This window comes from Xenopus laevis, chromosome 4L (genome assembly GCF_017654675.1).
Source record: "Xenopus laevis strain J_2021 chromosome 4L, Xenopus_laevis_v10.1, whole genome shotgun sequence".
In the NCBI taxonomy this organism is placed as follows: Eukaryota; Metazoa; Chordata; class Amphibia; order Anura; family Pipidae; genus Xenopus; species Xenopus laevis.
The window spans coordinates 18,306,856-18,327,161 of NC_054377.1; the positions used below are offsets into that span (position 1 = coordinate 18,306,856).

General features: G+C 39.8%; 1 protein-coding gene across 1 annotated transcript in view; it reads left to right on the forward strand.

Annotated features, from left to right (window-relative positions):
- The window catches only part of ptdss2.L (phosphatidylserine synthase 2 L homeolog), a 34,857-nt gene extending 20,345 nt beyond the window's left edge, over positions 1-14,512 (forward strand). The window contains 5 exon segments of the mRNA NM_001135228.1: positions 5,417-5,535; positions 8,133-8,247; positions 9,530-9,675; positions 10,916-11,101; positions 12,492-14,512. Of these exon segments, the coding sequence (NP_001128700.1) occupies positions 5,417-5,535; positions 8,133-8,247; positions 9,530-9,675; positions 10,916-11,101; positions 12,492-12,615 (690 nt within the window). The 3' untranslated portion in view covers positions 12,616-14,512.
- The last annotated feature ends 5,794 nt before the right edge of the window (positions 14,513-20,306 follow it).

Here is a 20,306-nt window from a genome sequence, read left to right on the forward strand (position 1 = left end):
TTCTTTCTTTCTTTCTTTCTTTCTTTCTTTCTTTCTTTCTTTCTTTCTTTCTTTCTTTCTTTCTTTCTTTCTTTCTTTCTTTCTTTCTTTCTTTCCGCATCAGTCAATAGTGCTGTTCCAGCAGAATTCTGCACTTCAATCCGTTTCTCAATTTTTTTATATTTCATTTTGAAAATCTGACATGGGGTTAGACATATTGTCAGTTTCCCAGCTGCCCCCAGTCATGTGACTTTGATCAACTTAAATCACACTTTACTGCTGATATGGGGAGTGATATCACCCCCCAGTAGCCTGACAACAGAACAATGGGAAGATAACCAGATAACACAAGATCTAAGAACTGCAATCAATAGTAAAACCCAGGTCCCACTGCGACACATTGTTACATTGAATAGGAGAAACCGCCTGCCAGAAAGCAGTTCCATCCTAAAGTGCTGGATCTTTCTGAAAGCACATGACCAAGCCAAATAACCTGAGATGCACCTACACACCAATATTACAACTAAAAAAAATACTTTCTGGTTCAGTAATGAAATGTTATATTTGTAGAGTGAATTATTTGCAGTGGACCACATTGATTGATTTGGACGTCCCCCAATGGCCTGCATTTTACACGGTCTCAAGGGCCCAACTTGATGAGGTCGAGCATATAGGTAGCCATATGGGGCAAAGCTTTGCTCATTTTGCAGCCTCGCCAATGAGCACATCTACAAGTTTCTGCCTACCTTTAGGGTTCTGGTCCCTGGCCCTAATGTCTTGTAAAGATATATCACAGTGTTTCCTGTTGAAGGAACGGTTCAATGTAAGAATAAAAACTGGGTAAATAAGCTGTGCAAAATAAAAAATTTCTAATATAGTTGGTTAGCCAAAAATGTAATGTATAAAGGCTGGATGTAACAGCACAGAATACTACTTCCTGCTTTTCAGCTCTCTAACGCTGAGTGACTTTAAAGGAGAAGGAAAGGCATCGTACACTTGGGGGTGCTAAATGTTAGGCACCCCAAGCGATTTTACTGACGTACCTGAAACCCCAGGCCGGTGCTCCTATCAGTAGAAAACTGCACTGACCCGGGGTTATACCATTGAGCACCACACAGTGATCTTCAGTCTTCCTCCTTCACGCAGATGCGCATCTACAGTAGAACGAAAAGCCGAACTTTAACAAAAAAGTCGGCTATTTCGTTAAACTTCCCACGTGTTTGCCCCGAGAAATCCGAAGAAGTCAGAATAGGATCTCTCCATGGTGTTCACTGGTATAACCCCGGGTCAGTGCAGTTTTCTGCTGATAGGAGCACCAGCCCAGGGTTTCAGTTAAGTCAATACAATCACTGGGGTGTGCCTAACATTTGGCACCCCTAAGGGTAGAACTACATAAGCGTTTTCGGCAGAAAACAAGGTAAGAAAAATCAGAAATTCAAATGTCGGATGGTGTCGTAGCGTTCATCCGACGCGACTGTCCGGAGCAGACTGCATCTGACATTGCTACAGCTTAACTTATTTTCCATCACATCCGACTTGATGCCTGTGTTTTGGCACATGCGTCGGATCCACCGAAAACGCCTGGAAATCGCCCATATAGTTCTACCCTTAGTGTATGATGCCTTTCCTTCTCCTTTAAGGGGGGGCCACATGGGACATAACTGTTCAATGAGTTTGCAATTGATCCTCGGCATTCAGCTCCGATTAAAAAGCAACAGTTATGGCCCATGTGGTCCCCCCCTCAAGTCTCCGATTGGTTACTGCCTGGTAACCAATCAGTGGAAACCAAGAGAGCTGATAAGCAGGAAGTAGTGTTCTGGCTATTATGTTAGACATCCAGTCACTCCAGCCTTTATACATTACATTTTTGGCAAACTAACTATATATTAGAAACATTTTTTATTTTGCACAGCTTTACCCTGTTTTTATTTTTATACTGAACAATTCCTTTAGGCATCATTCTGATTCCCATCACTGGTGCAATTGTGCATGACCAATGTTTTTTTTGTGCATTTTATCCAGGACACTTGTAAAACAAAGGCAGCTGGGCTTATCATACTGGGAAACACAAGGACCGAGTACAATGTTCCTGGCCTGGTGTCTGCATCCAAGTGCCTTGGAACAGGCTGCATTTTTAATGAACTGTTTATTAACCTCACTGGCACAGTTATGTGTAGAGGCTGCGTTAATGTCCCCGCAGGGATTGCCAATGTGCTGATAGGCTTTGTTTTTGTTAAAGCTCTTTCTCTGGGGTGCCCTTTGTTTTCACTACTGTTTTTATTAATGGCCTGCATCTGCTGCTATAGAGCTTTACGCAGCTAGTAAAATTAAATGTTAAAGGGGTTGTTCACCTTTGAGTTAACTTTCCATATGATGTAGAGAGGGATATTCTGAGACAATTTGCAATTGGTTTTCATTTTTTATTATTTGTGGTTTTTGAGTTATTTCGCTTATTATTCAGCAGCTCTCCAGTTTGCAATTTCAGCAATCTGGTAACTAGGGTCCACATTATCCTAGCAACCATGCACTGATTTGAATAAAAGACTGAAATCTGAATGGGATAAGGCCATAATAGGAAGAAGAGTAATAAAAAGTAGCAATAACAATCAAATTTGTACAGGTATGGGACCTGTTATCCAGGACGCTCAGGACCTGGATCTCCATACCATGTCTCTTAACTTGTACCCCCTGATGGCGGCCCTGGGCAGAGGAGATGGGGGGGGGGGGGGAAGTAAATCAATTTATTTATGAAGCAGCAGGGACAGACAATTTTACCTTAGAATTCCATTAGTAAGTAAACAAAGGCACTGGTGTTAAATCCCCAGGCTGAATTTCTCATGTCCATTATATGTGACTCTTTAGGGCAGAGACACTCGGATTTGGGGCGACTAATCTCCCCTAAGTGCCATCCCGCCGGCTAGAATGTAAATCACTGGTAGGATGGCACTCTGAGCGATTCGTTTTCCTAAATCGCCCGAGGCAACTCCGGAGTGCCAGTTTGGGGAGATTAGTAGCTGAACAATTGCTGGCCAACTAATCTCCCTGAATCTGAGCGTGTCTCTGCCCTTAGAGGGTCATCTTCTTTTAGAGCCCTATGTTGGCTACACTGCCTGTAAGCTCTTCACACTCAAGTAGGTGTGTGGTTGTTCTGTTTAAGGAGATTAGACATCCTCTTATTTTGATAAACTCCTAAACATTGAACAGCTTCACAGCACCGTCTAGTGATCAGTAATTTGTGTGGTGTTGGGATTGGCACAGCATTTTGTGCGTAGAACATTTTTAAGATCTAAAGGAAAACCATACTCCCAAAATGAATATTTAATCAACAGATTTTCTGTTTAGGATTACCCAATGGCACATACTACTTAAAAAAAAAAAAAAAGGTATATTATTATGAAAATGGTTTATTTACATGAAGCAGGGTTTTACATATGAGCTGTTTTAATATATTTTTATAGTCTAAATTGTTTGGGGGAGTTGGGTATAGTTTTTTTCTTAAGTCTTATTTATCTATCTGGAGAAAATCTGCTTGTGGACAGTAATTCATGGCAACCAACCAGTGTTAAGTGACCCCACTGACTGGTTGAACATTTTTCATAGCCACAGATACGCTGTGTTTTGGCACATGGGTGCTATAGAAATAAGTCTTCCAGCATGAAATAAAAACTGGATTAAAATGAGGAACATGGGAGTACTAATTGCACAACACCTTTGGTGTACAGGGAATGTAATTAGCATGGCAATCCGAATGGTAGTACTGTCCGCTGAATATAAATGTAGGGATGCACCGAATCGACTATTTGGGATTCGGCCGAATTCCTTGTGAAAGATTCAGCCGAACAGGCCTGGACTGGCAATCTGTGGGCTCTGGCAATTGCCAGAGGGGCTGCTATAAGGTGCTATAGAAAGTCTGTATTTAGTGGGCTGGTGGGGGCTGTTTGGGCCTCTGATTGGGCCCCCTGTGTACCTGAAATGCCAGGGCCTATTTTAATTCTCAATCCGGACCTACAGCCGAATACCAAATCCGAATGCTAATTTACATATTCAAATTAGGGGCAGGGAAGGGGGATTTTTACTTGTTTTGTTACGAAAAGTCGTGTGATTCCCCTTCCTGCGCCCAATTTACATGCAAATTCGGATTTGGTTCGGCCAGGCACAAGGATTCGGCCGAATCCTTCTGAAAGGCTGAATCCTGAACGGCATCCTGGATTCAGTTTATCCCTTTATAAATTTGAAGAAAGTGTTCTGGGCACATTAGGTTATGCCCTTTATTGGTCCTTACCGTTGATAGAAAGATAAAACCCTACTTAGCAAAAAGTTTGTATTTTGCTTTTATCTGCTTTTGTTGGAGAGTGCTGAAAGCCATTTAATCTCTGCACTTGTTGGTTTTGGAAAGCCAGTGTTTACTTTTTAGTGCTGTATGATAAGCCAATTGGATAAGGAATTTACCTATGGAGATAACTAATTTGAATTAAAGCAACTGGACAACATAGAGAAAACCCCAAAATAATTGGTCACTGATAAAACCATGATACGCCAATTAAAACACTTTAAGTAATTTACAGTGCTTGCACTGGTTTGGGGGTAAAACCTTTGCACTGGAGGCCCACACCTACCTGGCCTTCAGACTATGGATCCCAACCACCCTGTCAGTACTTTGGGTGGGTCTGCACCACAGTTTAGTAACCACTGCAGTAGATTTTGCCTGCTTTTAAAGGAGAACTAAAGCCTAACTAAAGAAGTAGCTAGAAATGTTGTACATTATGTTTTGTGCTTCTGTACCTGCCCAAGGCAACCACAGCCCTTTAGCAGTAAAGATCTGTGTCTCCAAAGATGCCCCAGTAGCTCCCCATCTTCTTTTCTGCTGATTCACTGCACATGCTCTGTGCTGCTGTCACATACTGAGCTTAGGGAGCCACTCACAATATACAGTACACGTAGAATAGAAATGTCACAATATAAGGCTGATTAGTAATTAATACAGATAATTACTACATGGCAGCACAGAAACCAGTGCAATTAGCATCAGAATTTAATAATCAGCCCTGTAGCATCCGCTTATATTACAGACAAACCTCATTTTCTGCTGGATAATTAGTGATGACCCCTAAGCTTAGCTTCTCAACAGCTGCTCAGAGCCCACTGAGCATGTGAGTGTCACAGACACTTTCCAAGATGGTGACCCCTGTGACAAGTTTGAAGTCCTGGATCATTGCTGTTATTGACAAGCTGAAATTCTAGGCTGGTGCAATGAGTTCAGTATATAAAATATGGTTTAGTTCTCCTTTAAGGGGCTCATTGCAACAAAATCATGACTTTTTTTACTTTAAAGGGGAAAGTCCAAAATAGAATAAGGCTAGAAATGCTGTGTTTTTTTTTTATACTAAAAATAAACATGAACTTAAATTTTTTTTAAATGGTATTTCCTCTGTTTCAGTGGATAATGGATGTGTTGGTATGTAATGGATTTGGAATTTATTGTGGAATGAAGACCTTGGAGTGGCTGTCCATGAAACCCTACAAGTGGCAGGGACTTTGGAACATTCCTACTTACAGGTCAGTTGACTGATTATGGGTATTATTGCTTTCACTTTTATACATACTCCTTACAACTAGCACCACTGCTCCCGCCAGTTCTGAGGAGTCGTGCTGCCTGCTTGCATAGTATGTGACAATTTAAAGAGAGAGAAAATATATTGGGCATACACAAATTTTTTTTTTTTTTTTTTGCAGACAACAGGAGGTAAGAAAAAAAACATTAAAACATACATCAAAAAAAATGAATGGCCTTTCAGTATAATACATGTACAACAGTATAAGAATACATACATACACACCACCTAGCAAGATATATCAAGGCAAAAAAGGAAACTACCACAAAAGACGGATACACTAGCCAAAGATGTATCTTTGGCCTTTGTCAAGGGGAATTCTTATGTGCGACCACTCTGTGTAAGGTAATTATACCCTGTTCAATTTCGCTCAACCAGCTCCGTTTTCGCGCAATCCTTGCATTCCGCGTTCGTGACTTCATGTCGGTGGACAGGGTATAATTACCTTACACAGATTTTGATGTATGTTTTACTGTTTGAAATATAAAGTATTTTTTTCATACCTCCTGTCTGCGAAAAAAAATTTGAGTGTGCATGCCGGATACATTTTCTATTGCGTTTTGGGTACGGAATGTGGGTGTACCTTTGGGCTATTTGCACCTCACTTACATATTATATGAGAGAATCTGCTTTATAATAAACTCCTCTGTAGTTGAGTTTGGTTTGCCCTCCATTAATCTGTATTTTTGTACAATTTTAAAGAGATACTGACACCAGAAATTAAACTTTTTTTTTTTTTTTTTACATCTATCATAATATTGCCTTTGAAAGCTACTTATAACTTTGCCCTAATGCATTTGCTCAATGCTTTTACATTACCTGTCTGATGCCCCATGTTCCTGTATGAGGGGGCTGCCATATTTGTGCAGCAGGAGTTTGTTAGCATTAGAAACTTTTAACTGAGGGGCTGAGATGGGACAGTCAGGTTGGCAAAACGTTCAGGTTTAGGAACCTCTCGGTAAAAAAGATCAACATGACCTATAGGTAACTTTTAATGTAGATTCATATTTTAAAAAGTAGTTTTAGTATCTGTATCACTTAACTAATGGTTGCTATAGAGGAAGCCGGACACAGCTGGGCGGGAGCCACTGATATAACTATAGAGGCAGACCCTGCAGTCTGGGCCCCTCAACTGCAGGGTCTTTCTCTACAGTTCCTCCGCTGGCTCATGCCCAGCCTGCTTTTGTACACAGTGAGCAGTGTACAGGCCCAGGGTTGCCATCACAAATCAATGGGGCCCTGTACAACATAATCATCTGGGCCCCCCATCCTAAACGTTATTAAACAAACCACACATTAGTGGCCAGGGGTTTTTTTTTTTTTAAAAAGCACAGATAGTAAGATTTAAAAATGTTTATACAGAGCTAAGAAGCCCAATTTTATCTATTAAACACTTTTTTTTTTTTTTTTTTTTTTTTTTTTTTTTAAGAATAAATAATGCTAAAATACAACTGTGTGGGGTTTAGCTTCACTATCAATCAATTTTATGTTAATAACTTTCATAACGTAAAATACTTTCTCACATGTTTCAGTCTCTGTTCCTAAGCATGGGTAAAGGACAAAATAGAAGAAATGCCTTGCCTGGTTTAGTTGCTCAGTACCATTAAAAATATTCACTCTGTACTCTCAGGGAGAAACAGAATCTGGTGGGGGGGGGGCGAAGCTGTAGTGCCTGCACGTTCCTCCCCAGCTTCTATACTATTGTTTTTCTCTTAAAGGGCATGTAAAGGCAAAAAAATAAAATCCCATTTTTACTTTCTTTAATTAAAAAGAAATCTATCTCCAATATACTTTAATTAAAAAATGTGTACAGTTTTTATAAGAAACATGACTGTATGCAGTGAAATTCTTCCTTCATTTACTGCTGTGGATAGGAATTGTCAGACGGTCCCTAACTGCTGAGCAGGGAAACAATCATACTTATGAACAGCAGGGGGAGCCCCCGCCTTACTTCCCAGTCATGCAGAACTCAAGTAGCTTTGTTTGTTTCCCTGTTTTGAGAATTTGACTATCCCTAAACAGCCCAGACCACACTGAGCATGTGCATAGTCTTGGTCTTGCAAAGATGTTTAATAAAGTTACAAGATGGTGACCCCCTGTGGCCAACTTTGAAAACATAAATCATTTGTTTGATTAGGCTTGTGCTGCAGTAACTTTATGTTTAGTATACAAAATACAGCATTTCTAGCCTTATTCTATTATAGACTTTACTTTCCCTTTAAGTCCCAGTAGATCTACACAGGCATTGGATAGGCTGGAGGGTGAAATTTGATCTTCCCTCCCAGCTTATCCAATCACCATGCAGCTCTACCTGAACTTCATTAAAATTACCAAATCGTTTAGAAGCTGGGGAGGGGAAAGAATTGTGCAGAAGAAGCTCCGCCCTCACCACAAGATTCTGCAGCTCCCTGACGGCAGTGGGGCCCGGCTACAGAGTACAGCGGCTGGGCCCCCCTAAGACCCAAAAAGCACTGGGCCCAGGACAACTATCCCCCCCTGATGACAAACATAACACCAAAATCTGTATTTGTATCTTTACAGGGGTAAAATGAAGAGAATCGCCTTTCAGTTCACCCCTTATAGTTGGGTAAAGTTTGAGTGGAATCCTGCTTCAAGTCTGCATCGCTGGCTCGCAGTTTGTGGAATTATATTTGTAGTAAGTACACTGGCTGCCTACAAATACCCGTTGGTTCTTGCTAGTACTGGTTCAGTAGCCTCTCTCGCATGGATTTGCCATTTGGATAGAAGGATCCTGAAGAAATTTGTCTAGTGAACTTTTGCTTTCTGTTGTGTTGTCTTCTAGTTGCCACTGGGGCTGCTAGGATTTAATGGATGAAGATTGTAATTATCTGAGAATAGAACTTTCCAGTAACCATTTACAGGATGTAAATCCGTTTCTTAAATGGGTGGTTCACCTTTAAATTAACTTTTTTAGTAGTAATGGCCAATTAACTTTTATTTTATTTTTTTCATTTTTTATAGTTTTTAAATTATTTGCCTTCTTCGTCTGACTCTTTTCAGCTTTCAAATGGGGGGTCACTGACAGCAAGCATCTAAAAAAAAAAAAAAACCAAATGCTCTGTAAGGGCAGAGACACGCTGCTATTTCGGGAGATTAGTCGCCCATCGACAAATTGCTTCTTCTTCAGGGCGACTAATCTCCCCCGGGATGGCACTCGGATCGCTTCAGCTTTCCGAAGTCGCCTGAAGTTTCCTCGTGAGGAAAACGAAGTGTTCAGAGTGGCACCCCGCTGGCGATTTACATTCTAGCCAACGGGAAGGCAGTTCGGGGAGATTAGTCGCCCTGAAGAAGCGATTTGTCGCTGGGCAACTAATCTCCCAAAATAGCGTGTCTCTGCCCTAAGGCTAAAAATGTATTGTTGCTACTTTTATTACTCCTCTTTCTATTCAGGCCTCTCCTATTCATATTTCAGTCTCTTATTCAAATCAGTGCATGGTTGCTAAAGTTAATTTGGACCCTAGTAACCAGACTACTGAAATTGCAAACTGGAGAGCTGCTGAATAAAAAGCTAAATCACTCAAAAACCACAAATAATAAAAAATGAAAGTCAATTGCAAATTGTCTCAGAATATCACTTTCTACATCATACTAAAAGTTGATTTAAAGGTGAACAACCCCTTTAAGTGAAGCTCCAGCAAACCCTGCCACAAGATCACGCTCCATGCATTCCCTGCACAATCTCTTCTTGATATTTTGTATTTACTTGATGTGCCATCCATTCCTGGGTATGAATAGGGTTTTCAATAACCTTCTCTGCCCATCCTTTAAGGGTAGTTGGAGACTGTAGCAGTCTTAAAGCGTTAATTATTGTTTCAGTGGACCAAGTTTCCCTTCATTCATATGCACATAAAACAACACTACTTGCATCAAAATGCTCTCCTTGCACATAATGCCCATGTTCTCTCCTTCCTCCACAGTTTTTATTGGCAGAGCTCAATACATTTTACCTGAAATTTGTCCTGTGGATGCCGCCAGAACACTACCTGGTCCTGTTGCGCCTTGTCTTTTTTGTGAATGTGGGAGGCGTGGCCATACGAGAGATGTACGACTTTATGGATGACTTGTAAGTTTCTTGCCAGTTTTATTCATTTCATAACTAGCCTTTGACTGGCCTAGTATTTTATAATATTCTATAATAAGTTCATGGCCTTGCTCCTGAACGGTCTTCCTTGTTTTAGATCATGGAAGCACTGCCCTCATGTGGAACAATTAAGGAAAACCATGCTTAAAGGATTCTGTCATGATTATTATGATGTATTTTTTATTTCTAAATTACACTGTTTACACTGCAAATAATTCACTCTACAATATAAAATTTAATTCCTGTACCAGCAAGTGTGTAAATTTTTTTTTTTTTTTAGTTGTAATATTGGTGTGTAGGCGCATCTCAGGTCATTTTGCCTGGTCATGTGCTTTCAGAAAGAGCCAGCACTTTAGGATGGAACTGCTTTCTGGCAGGCTGTTTCTCCTACTCAATGTAACTGAATGTGTTGCAGTGGGACCTGGATTTTTATGATTGAGTGCTGTTCTTAGACCACCTACCAGGCTTGTGTTAGGGAGCTGCGATCTGGTTACCTTCCCATTGTTCTGTTGATAGGCTGCTGGGGGGAGGGGGTGATATCACTCCAACTTGCAGTAAAGAGTGACTGAAGTTTATCCGAGCACAAGTCACATGACTGGGGGGCACCTGGGAAACTGACCGTATGTCTAGCCCCATGTCAGATTTCAAAATTAAATCTAAACAAATTGGTTTGCTCTTTTGAGAAATGGATTTCAGTGCAGAATTCTGCTGGAGCACCGTTTTGAAAAAATAAATATTTTTTCACATGATGGTATCGCTTTAGGGTCTATCACACTAGCCTTAAAGGACATTAAAATGTTTTCCCATTCATATTTTTATCTTCAGTGTCGATGAAGCAGAATACTATCCTTTTCTTTCCTTCACATCATACATAATTTCTTCCTAACGACTTATAGTTTATGCCTACCTGTTCAAAAATAACATGGCAACAGGTATGACCCTTGCGTCCCGCCCCTCAAGTCTCTGGTTACTGCCTGGTAACCAATCAGTGGAAACCAAGAGAGCTGCAAAGCAGGAAGTAGTGTTCTGGCTATTATGTTACACACCCAGTCACTCCAGCCTTTATACATTACATTTTTGACTAACTAACTATATTAGAAACATTTTTTATTTTGCACAGCCTATCTATTTACCCAGTTTTTATTAAAGCTAAAGTTAACATTCCTCTTGTATCCAATATATGTACTGAATTTTGGACTTAGAAAAACCTTCTGCATTTCAGGAAATTTCATAAAAAGCTGGGTCAGCAGGCGTGGATGGTGGCTGCTATAACAGTGACAGAGTTTCTCATTGTTGTAAAATACGACCCCTACACCATAATGTTGCCTTTGCCGTTTTATGTCACGCAATGTTGGATTGTGGGTATCGTTCTTGTTCTTACATGGACAGTGTGGCGTTTCTTTATTAGGTAAGAGTTACTTTTGTTTTACTTTTCTGTAGTGGCAAATCCCTTTATTGTAAAGTAAATGGTTCTGTGCTATCCGGGAAACCCATTATCCAGAAAGTGCTGAATTACACAAAGGCCGTTTCCCATAGACTCCAATTTATCAAAATTTTGTAAAATGATTTCCTTTTTTTCTCTGTAATAAAACCGTAGCTTCTATGTGATCCCAGCTAAATACTTATTGGAAACAAAACCAGTCTATTGGGTTTATGTTTACATGATTTTATAGTAGAATAATGCTAGAAATGTTGTATTTTGTATACTAACCATAAACATGAACTTACTACACGACAAGCCTAATCAAACAAATTATTTATGCTTTCAAAGTTGGCCACGGGGGGTCACCATCTTGTAACTTTGTTAAACATATTTGCAAGACCAAGACTGTGCACATGCTCAGTGTGGTCTGGGCTGCTTAGGGATAGTCTATCCTCCAAAAAAGTAGTAACCCCACACTATCTGAATAATTTAGTCTAAATCAATTTAAAACAATTGTTACCATTAAGGTGTATCAATTAGTGAAAATGCTTAGTGCTTCTTATCCCGTGCAAATAATATGTAATTAAATAATTAACTCCATCAATTGATTTTTCAATATAGATATCAATCAATTTACAAATTTTTAAAAACTGCTTAATATTAGTTTCAGTCACCAATTAAACTCACAAATTCATTAAAGTGCTAGTGCTTACATATAAGACCAATTAATTTATTAATTCATCTTGAACTACCAATGAATTAAAGTGCAATATAAATCATTTATTTTATTTATTTTTTTTAAATTCTTTTTTTCTAGGCCCTGGGACATGACACGGGTTGAAAGGCAGGACGCTGAGGACTGCGGTCTCAAATGTTAACTATTCTGTAAGAGAGCCATTTAAAAAACCACAAATCCTCTGTGCCTCAGATTAAAAGACAGTAAAAGGCACTGGGGATTTGTGGTTTTTTAGATGGCTCTCTTACAGAATATTTGAGACCGCAGTCCTCGGCGTCCTGCCTTTCTCCTCGTGTCGTGTCCCAGGGCCTAGAAAAAAGCTTCATTTAGGAGATTTTGGGACAACTCCACCTCTACTCTATTTTCATTTTCAATCTTTCTATTTCATGAATTGCCGCCTATTTTTAATTCCTTTTGATAACTTGAATTTTTTTTTTAAAAAAAAAACACAACTGAAAATAAATAACAAAGACAAATTCAAATAACATTTATAACATACTAAAAGTCCACGTAAAGATGAACCACCCCTTTAATACCCCCCACCTCAGTCCAGCTCCATCTTAGCAAGTACCTGACCTACGTATTACAGTAAACACTGCCCGTCTTTGCAACAGGGGTTTATTTTTCTCTCATCTGCAGGGACATCACACTGCGATACAAAGAAATCCGACAGCAAAAACAGCACAAGAACCAAGAGGAAAAATCCCACGGCAACGGGGAAGTGAAGTCCGAAAAGGACGCGAACAAACACAAAAAGCTCTGAAACAAAATTCTGCCTCTGCACCCAGCTCCATGTTGCTGAACAAGAATTGTACTTTTTATATTTTAATGGATACTTCTGCTATTTAATAACGATACTTCTGCTATTTAATAACGAAACACCTAAACCTCATTTGGTTTTTTTTCTTGTGGAATATAAACCGGAGCTTGAAGAGATCAATTCTTCTGATTGCTCAAGGCAGCACATATGTATTTTCCAATTTGGGAGTCTTTCTTTTTCTTATTTAAAGAAGAATATTTGCTGGTTTTCATGTAGCAAGTGTTCTCAGTCTGTAACCCGTGGGAGTTATGTATATTTGTTAGATATTTCCAGAATTCCGTTTAAGGGTTTTATTAAAATATTTCTGCAGATTCTTTTGCTAATCTTTTTCAGAATTTTCAGTGTAAAATCCAGTCCACTCAGGCCACTTACAGATCCGGAATTGAACTTGCAAGTGTTGGGACTTATTTGGTAAAGTCCAATTAACTCTTCCATGTGCTCTTGCGGTTTAGTTTCTTTCGGAGAGGTTTGGTTGCATTGTACCTTTGCTGGTTCATGGCATGACAACTAGTAATTCACTCATTCACAACTTTAAACCAGCAAACTACCTGTCATAATCCATATTCCAGAAGTAGCCTGCTTCTGTACATTGAAAACATATTGCTTAAAGGAGAACTAAACCCTAAAAAATGAATATGCCTATAAATGCCATATTTTATATGCTAAACGTATTGAAGCAGCCTAAAGTTTCAGCATCTTTATAGTGGTTGTGATCTAGGACTTGGATTTTGTTAGAAGTGTCCGACACTCACATGCTCAGTGGGCTAAACTAAGCTTAGGGGTCGTCACAAATTATCAAGCAGAAAATGCGGTTGGTCTGTAATATAAGCTGATGCTACAGGGCTGATTATTAAATTCTGATGCTTAATTTGCTGGTTTCTGAGCTGCTATGTAGTAATTAACAACCGCCGCTGGTTTTATAGATTGTATCTTGCGTGTTGGTCCTTGAGCTCAGTGAGTGACAGGAGCACAGAGCATGTGCAGTGAATCAGCAGAAAAGAAGATGGGCAGCTAAAGGGCTGTGGTTGCCTTTTGCTTCAGGGCAGAACTATATTGGCGATTTACATGCGTTCCAACGCAAGGTGACGAAACGCTGGCGTTGTCGGATGCGCCGAAAATAAGGTAAGTTATAGAAATGTCGGGTGTTGCCGCAGCATTCGTCTGACATGACTGTCGGATGAAGACGCAACATACAGCGTCTGCATCCGACAGTTGTTGTGACGGATGCACCGTGCGGCAACACCCGATATTTTCAGTGAATCCAACTTGATGCCAGTGTTGGAAATCATGTAAATCGCCCATCTATTTCTGCCCTTACAGAAGCCCTAAATACAATGCACAACGTTTCTAGCTACTTTTTTAGTTAGGCTTAAGTTCTCCTTTAAACACGGGATCATTTATAAACACTGCAAATTTGCCTCTGGGCAATAACCCATGGCAACCAATCAGATGTTTGCTTTCAGCGTTCACCCTGCAGCTGGCTAAAAATGCTAATCACTGGTTGCTATGGGTCACTGACCAGGTACAAAATTGCCCAGTCATTTTAAATGGTGTAATACATGTGATCCTACATGTACAGTCGTCATTCCAACTGGAACTGTATATCCTACATATGGAAACACAAGGCTGCAAACTAGACCTCTAAATTCATTGGCCATGTCCTCCATTCTAAGGGCTCGGCCCTGGTTACTGGCAAAGAGCAACTGGATTTTACACAGTGTCTTTTGTAGTGTAGTTCAACTACTTCCTTTGAAACTGAGAAGTGTTTTGAGTACTGTATGTTAACTGTAGTGCATTTTGTATTTGAACAATATCCAGATCAGAACGGCTCAAAAAAAAACAAAAAAAAAAAAACAGAGCTCGCCAAACGAGTGGATCTCCCTGTGTATGGCCACCTTAAAGTGATACTGACACTAAAAAAACTACTCTTCAAAATATTAATGTATATTAAAAGTTATCTATCTGTCATTTTGCTGATTATTAATTAATTTCCCTAAACCTGACTGTCCCTTTTCAACCTGTCGGTTAGAGTTCTAATGCTAACTAACTCCTGCTGCACAGGGGGGTGATATCACTCAGACTTGCAGTAAAGAGTGATTGAAGTTTATCAGAGCACAAGTCACATGACTTGGGGCAGCTGGGAAATTGACAATATGTCTAGCCCCATGTCAGATTTCAAAATCAGTTTGCTCTTTTGAGAAATATATTTCAGTGCGAATTCTGCTGGAGCAGCACTATTAAATGATTTATTTTGAAGAGAATTTTTTTTCCCATGACAGTATCCCTTTAAGGTAACTTTTTTTTTTTATATATATATATATATATATATATATATATTATGTTCTAGCACGACCAATTGTAAGCAACTTTTCAATTGGTTTTCATTATTTTTTAGTCATATGCCTTTTTATCTATAAAGTTAACTTTTAGTATGTTATAGTGTCCAATTATAAACAACTGTTCAATTGGTCTTCATTCATAGTTTAATTATTCACACTTTTTTCATCTGACTCTTTCCAGCTTTCAAATGGGCGCCGCTGACCCCTTCTAAAAAGCAAATGCTCTGTAAGGCTACAAATGTATTGTTGTTGTTGTTACTTATTACTCCTCTCTATTCAGGCCTCTCCTATTCATATTCCAATCTCTCATTCAAATCAATGCATGGTTGCTAGGGTTATTTGGACCCTAGTTACCAGCTGCTGAATAAAAAGCTAAATAACTCAAAAACCTTAAATAGTAAAAAAATGAAAACAAATTGTCTTAGAATATCACTCTCTACATCATACTACACATTCTCCCAAAGGTGAAACACCCCTTTTAAGATGTTTGTCCTCGTTTCACAGGACTTGAACAAGTCCTCCGCTCCCCTTCGCATTTAAAGACATCAATAAGTCTGGCTCTCCTAGTCTTCAATGTTCATATTGACTGAATGTTAGCTCTTGTCTGTCGGTTTGGAAGTTTCTGGTATCTAATGTAGTTACTTACTAATGTGATGGATGGGATTCATTTGAGTGGTCTTCCCCACTAGGTCAGGCATGGGATTTATTATCCAGAATGCATTGGGCCGGGGGGGGGGGGTCTGGATTCTGCTAAGAAATATTTATGATTAAATAACCCCTAATAGGAAAGTTTTGCCACCAATATGGATTGATATAGCTTCTTTGTTATCAAGTACAAGCTACTGTTTTATTAAAGGGTTAAGCAAACGTTTACTATGATGTAGAGAGTGATATTCTGAGACAACTTGCAGTTGGTTTTCATTTTTATTTGTGGTTTTTGAGTTATTTAGCTTTTTATTCAGCAGCTCTCCAGTTTGCAATTTCAGCAATTTGCTTGCTAGGGTCCATATTGACCTAGCAACTGTGCATTGATTTGAATAAGAGACTGAAATATGAATCAGAGAGGCCTGAATAGAAAGATGAGTAATAAAACATAACCATAACAACAATACATGTGAAGCCTTACAGAACATTTGGGGGGTTTTTTTTAGAAAAAACCTGCAAAGAGCTGGAAGAAAAAAGTGTGAATAATAAAACTATGAATGAAGACCAATTGAACAGTTGATTATAATTGGACACTATAATATACTAAAAGTTAACTTTATAGATAAAAAATGAAAAACCACAAATAAAAGTTTACTAAAAATGGACTCTATACGAAATGGTTTTCCTATAATTTGGATACACGGGTTTCCGGATAAAAGATCCCATACTTCTATTTACTGTCTATGCCTTGTGACCGTAGAACACTAACCATAGAAACGTCTTTGCTGGTTGCTTAGCATAGTCCAGTCTATAACATACTAAAAGTTAACTTCTTCTAATGTCCAATCAACTTCACTCCTGAACTTGTCTTTATGATGGATAAAGTTGAAACCTGCAGCCTGACTCTCGGCTCTTCAGCTTTTGCAAATGAATGCTACCTCGGCAAAGCTCTTCATACTCCAGCCAGTATTCTAAAAGTACTTTCTGAATTTGCTTTCTTAAAGCGTCAGCATAACTACCTCCGAAAATATAATGCTATTCATTTTTACCTAATTCTGTATAGGAAAGGTTATTCCTTAGGCCGACATTACAGTATTGGCAATGAGAAACCTGCTGCCCATTAATCCCAGTGGGAAGTGCAATTGTATTGGCATTATAGGACCACATGAACTTCCACATGACACACTGATTTGCAGCCAAACTGTCTGATTATTGGGCAATGTGCCAGCCCCTTAAAGAGTAGTTTTGCAAATCAGTCTCAAACTATCTGCCACTGCTTAATGATCCAGCTGATTGGCCGACATTCTGATCATATCAGTACAACTAGGCCAGCCATGTTTTTAAAACTCCCAGGAACTCGATATTCAACCAATCGAAATTTATTCTAAAAATCAAATTCTTAAAACTCTGGCGAATAGGATCACCCCGAAAACTCTATTCAGGAAGATGTCAGGAAGGCTGCAAACATCTCCAAATTGATCCCTGGACGTCTCCCATTGACTTAAAGGGATACTGTCATGGTAGATCTTAAGCTGGCCATAGATGCAAAGATCCGATCGTACGAATCATCGTACGATCGGACTTTCCCATCTCCCGACCCGCCACTAACCATTCAGATCAAAGTCTTACCAGTCAGATTAGTTAAAGAACAGATCAGCAATGTTCTACCCCTGACAGCAATCGTACGAAAGTTATGTCCAACCAAAGCTAGTGACAGTCTCCCACTGAAAATCGTACGATCAGCAATACACGCAGAGATATTATCGGCAGCCGACAGAAATTTTCTAACCTGTCCGATCGACCAAACGACCGATCTCCGCCAGACGAAAAATGTCGGGACTCTCCACACACGGTTCAAAAATCGTACGAATCCTTGATTCATACGATCAGATCTTTGCGTCTATGGCCAGCTTAAGACACTCAAAACACTCAATAGTAAAAACCCATGTCCCACTGAGACTCCTTCAATTACTTTGAGAAGGAAAAACAGCAGCCTGCCAGAAAGCATTTCTCTCCTAAAGTGCAAGCACAAGTCACATGACTGGGGGCAGCTGGGAAATTGACAAAATGTCTAGCCCCGTGTCAGATTTCAAAATTGAATATAAAAAAAATCTGTTTGCTCTTTTGAGAAATGGATTTCAGTGCAGAATTCTGCTGGTGTAGCACTATTAACTCATGCGTTTTGAAAAAAACATGTTTTCCGATGACAGGATCGCTTTAAACAGCAATAGCAATGAGTGCTGTCCTTAGATCTACCAGGCAGCTGTTATCTTGTGTTAGGGAGCTGTTATCTGATAACCTTCCCAAGGTTCTGTTGTTAGACTGCTGGGGAGTAAAGGGAGGGGGTGATATCACTCCAACTTGCAGTACAGCAGTAAAGAGCGACTGAACTTTATCAGAGCACAAGTCACATGACTGGTGGCAACTGGGAAACTGACAATATGTATAGCCCCATGTCAGATTTCTAAAGTAAATTTATTTGCTCTTTTGAGAAATGGATTTCACTGCAGAATTCTGCTGGTGCAGCACTTTTAACTGATGTTTCAAAGAAAAACAAAAAAATTTCCCATGACATTATCCCTTTACTGTAACTGCTTTCTTTTAGGTGATCCGTGTCCACAAGGCTTGGGTTGGGATTTACAAGGCTGTTTATTCGGTTCATCTCTAAACGAACTTGTAGTATAGCAACGGCCTAGAGTAAGGATATCAGATTGTTAACCCTCCATGTTGCTCAGGAACTACAGCTTCCCTTGATGAAGATGATGAAGGTTGTCCAGGGAGACTGGTAGTGGTGATTCCTCACTTGGATGGTTGCAAATTGGACTTCCCTGTGAACATCAACCAACCTTGTGCCGCTGGAGCAACATCAGTGCTAGAACTTTTTTTACATGTCCCTAATCCGTGGTGATTGTGGTTGAGAATGACTGAATTGTGAAACAGAAGCTATTTTTGTTAATCCTTTGTTAATATTAAGTACTGTACTTGAACCTGACCAAGGAGACGTTGAACATGTATGTTTTATATCCATGACTGGTTACCGTGTGACGTTTATACCTGTTGAGAAGCAATGCTCCCTGCAGTAATGGCTCTTGATGGTGTTACTAATTAAAGTGTCATTGTCAAGTGGAGCTTCTGTTCTTGGATCTTTTGATGGACGGGTTGGGAACATAAGCGATCCAACGGGATTGCAGGAAAGGGGTCCTGCATAGAACGGACTGCTCGCTGCCAGTTAGTAACGATGAAGCATTACTTGCATGATTGTGGGTGATGTGGGGTTGTACAATGACTTTCCTCAGGAACCCATGGTCTTGGTGTTCATGAAGGGAGCAGTAGAGCCACTGTTGGGTCACTTATCCTGACCCAGTGAGACCCAGACTGCAAAATATTTCCCATTAGTGGTGGGGTGCTCTGGTGCCAATCTTCACCACCACTGATTTTTTTTTTTAATAAAAAGTATAGCTTCCAGGGCAACGGCACATATCGCTTTTGGTGGCTCCCATGTTTTCCAGCTCTTGTTGGTACAACCGTTGGTCAGACAAAGACAAACACCTTATCAGCTTTTACATGATGAGGAAATTCTTAATTACTTGGGGGGGGGCAAATTGTTAGACACCTCCAGTGATTATAATTTCTTACCGTGAACCCCAGCCTGATGTTTGGCAACATCGCCAAACGAGCGGATCTTTCCCCGATATGCCATTAACGAGCATGGCTATATCGGGGGTAATCTGATTGTTCGGGCAATCAAACAATCCGATTACGATGCGCAATGCGGGATCGGTCGGGTCAAAATCAAACCTGACCAAACGACCGATCTCCGCCGGATGAAAGCTGTCGGCACTCTCCACACATGATCCGAAAATCCGTACGATAGGATCTGTGTGTCTATGGCTAGCTTTATGCCCAAGTAACAAGATTATGTTTAAACAATATCTTGTTACTCACCAGTGCAATCAGAACTAGTGTCCCACAATGTCACTTTCCAAACAAACTGTAGGAGTAATTAAAGAAGTTTACGTTTCAGTTAGTATCTGAGAAACTTTGATTGTTTGTGCATTATCTGCCTTTCTATTCAGCTTCTCATCCATTTTTCTTTTTATCTTTCTGCATCACCAACTCCAAACAAACTCTACGGGAGTCATGCAGAGAAGGAGGTGCTCCAATCAGGCAGAACCATGGAATGTCTTAATAAACAGATCAAATTCACTATCAGTTCTCACTGGTGACACGTGTTCAGGTACTTTCCTTTGTCTTGTACAATAGACTATTAACTTTTACATCAACCTTTTCCTCAAGCCAATTGGGGGGACTTTTGTGTACTGCTGTTTGGCAAAATCTCCATTGCCATTTTTCTGTTGGCAGAACATGCCATTGCCCATCCGATACTGCCCTGCTGTGCACTTTACTTACATCTGCCTGTCACTGGCACAGAACAGTGTTGACAAAAATCCACCCAGCTGTAAAGACAGATTTTGGGGAGAGATTTTGTCGGATGGTGTTGGATCGACAAAAGTCGGATGTAGTTGCTTGCTCAAAATATAATGGGACTGACACAAAAATATGATGTTTAAAGGGAAAGTAAAGTCTAAAATAAGGCTAGAAATGCTGTATTTTGTATACAAAACATAAACATGAACTTACTGCACCACG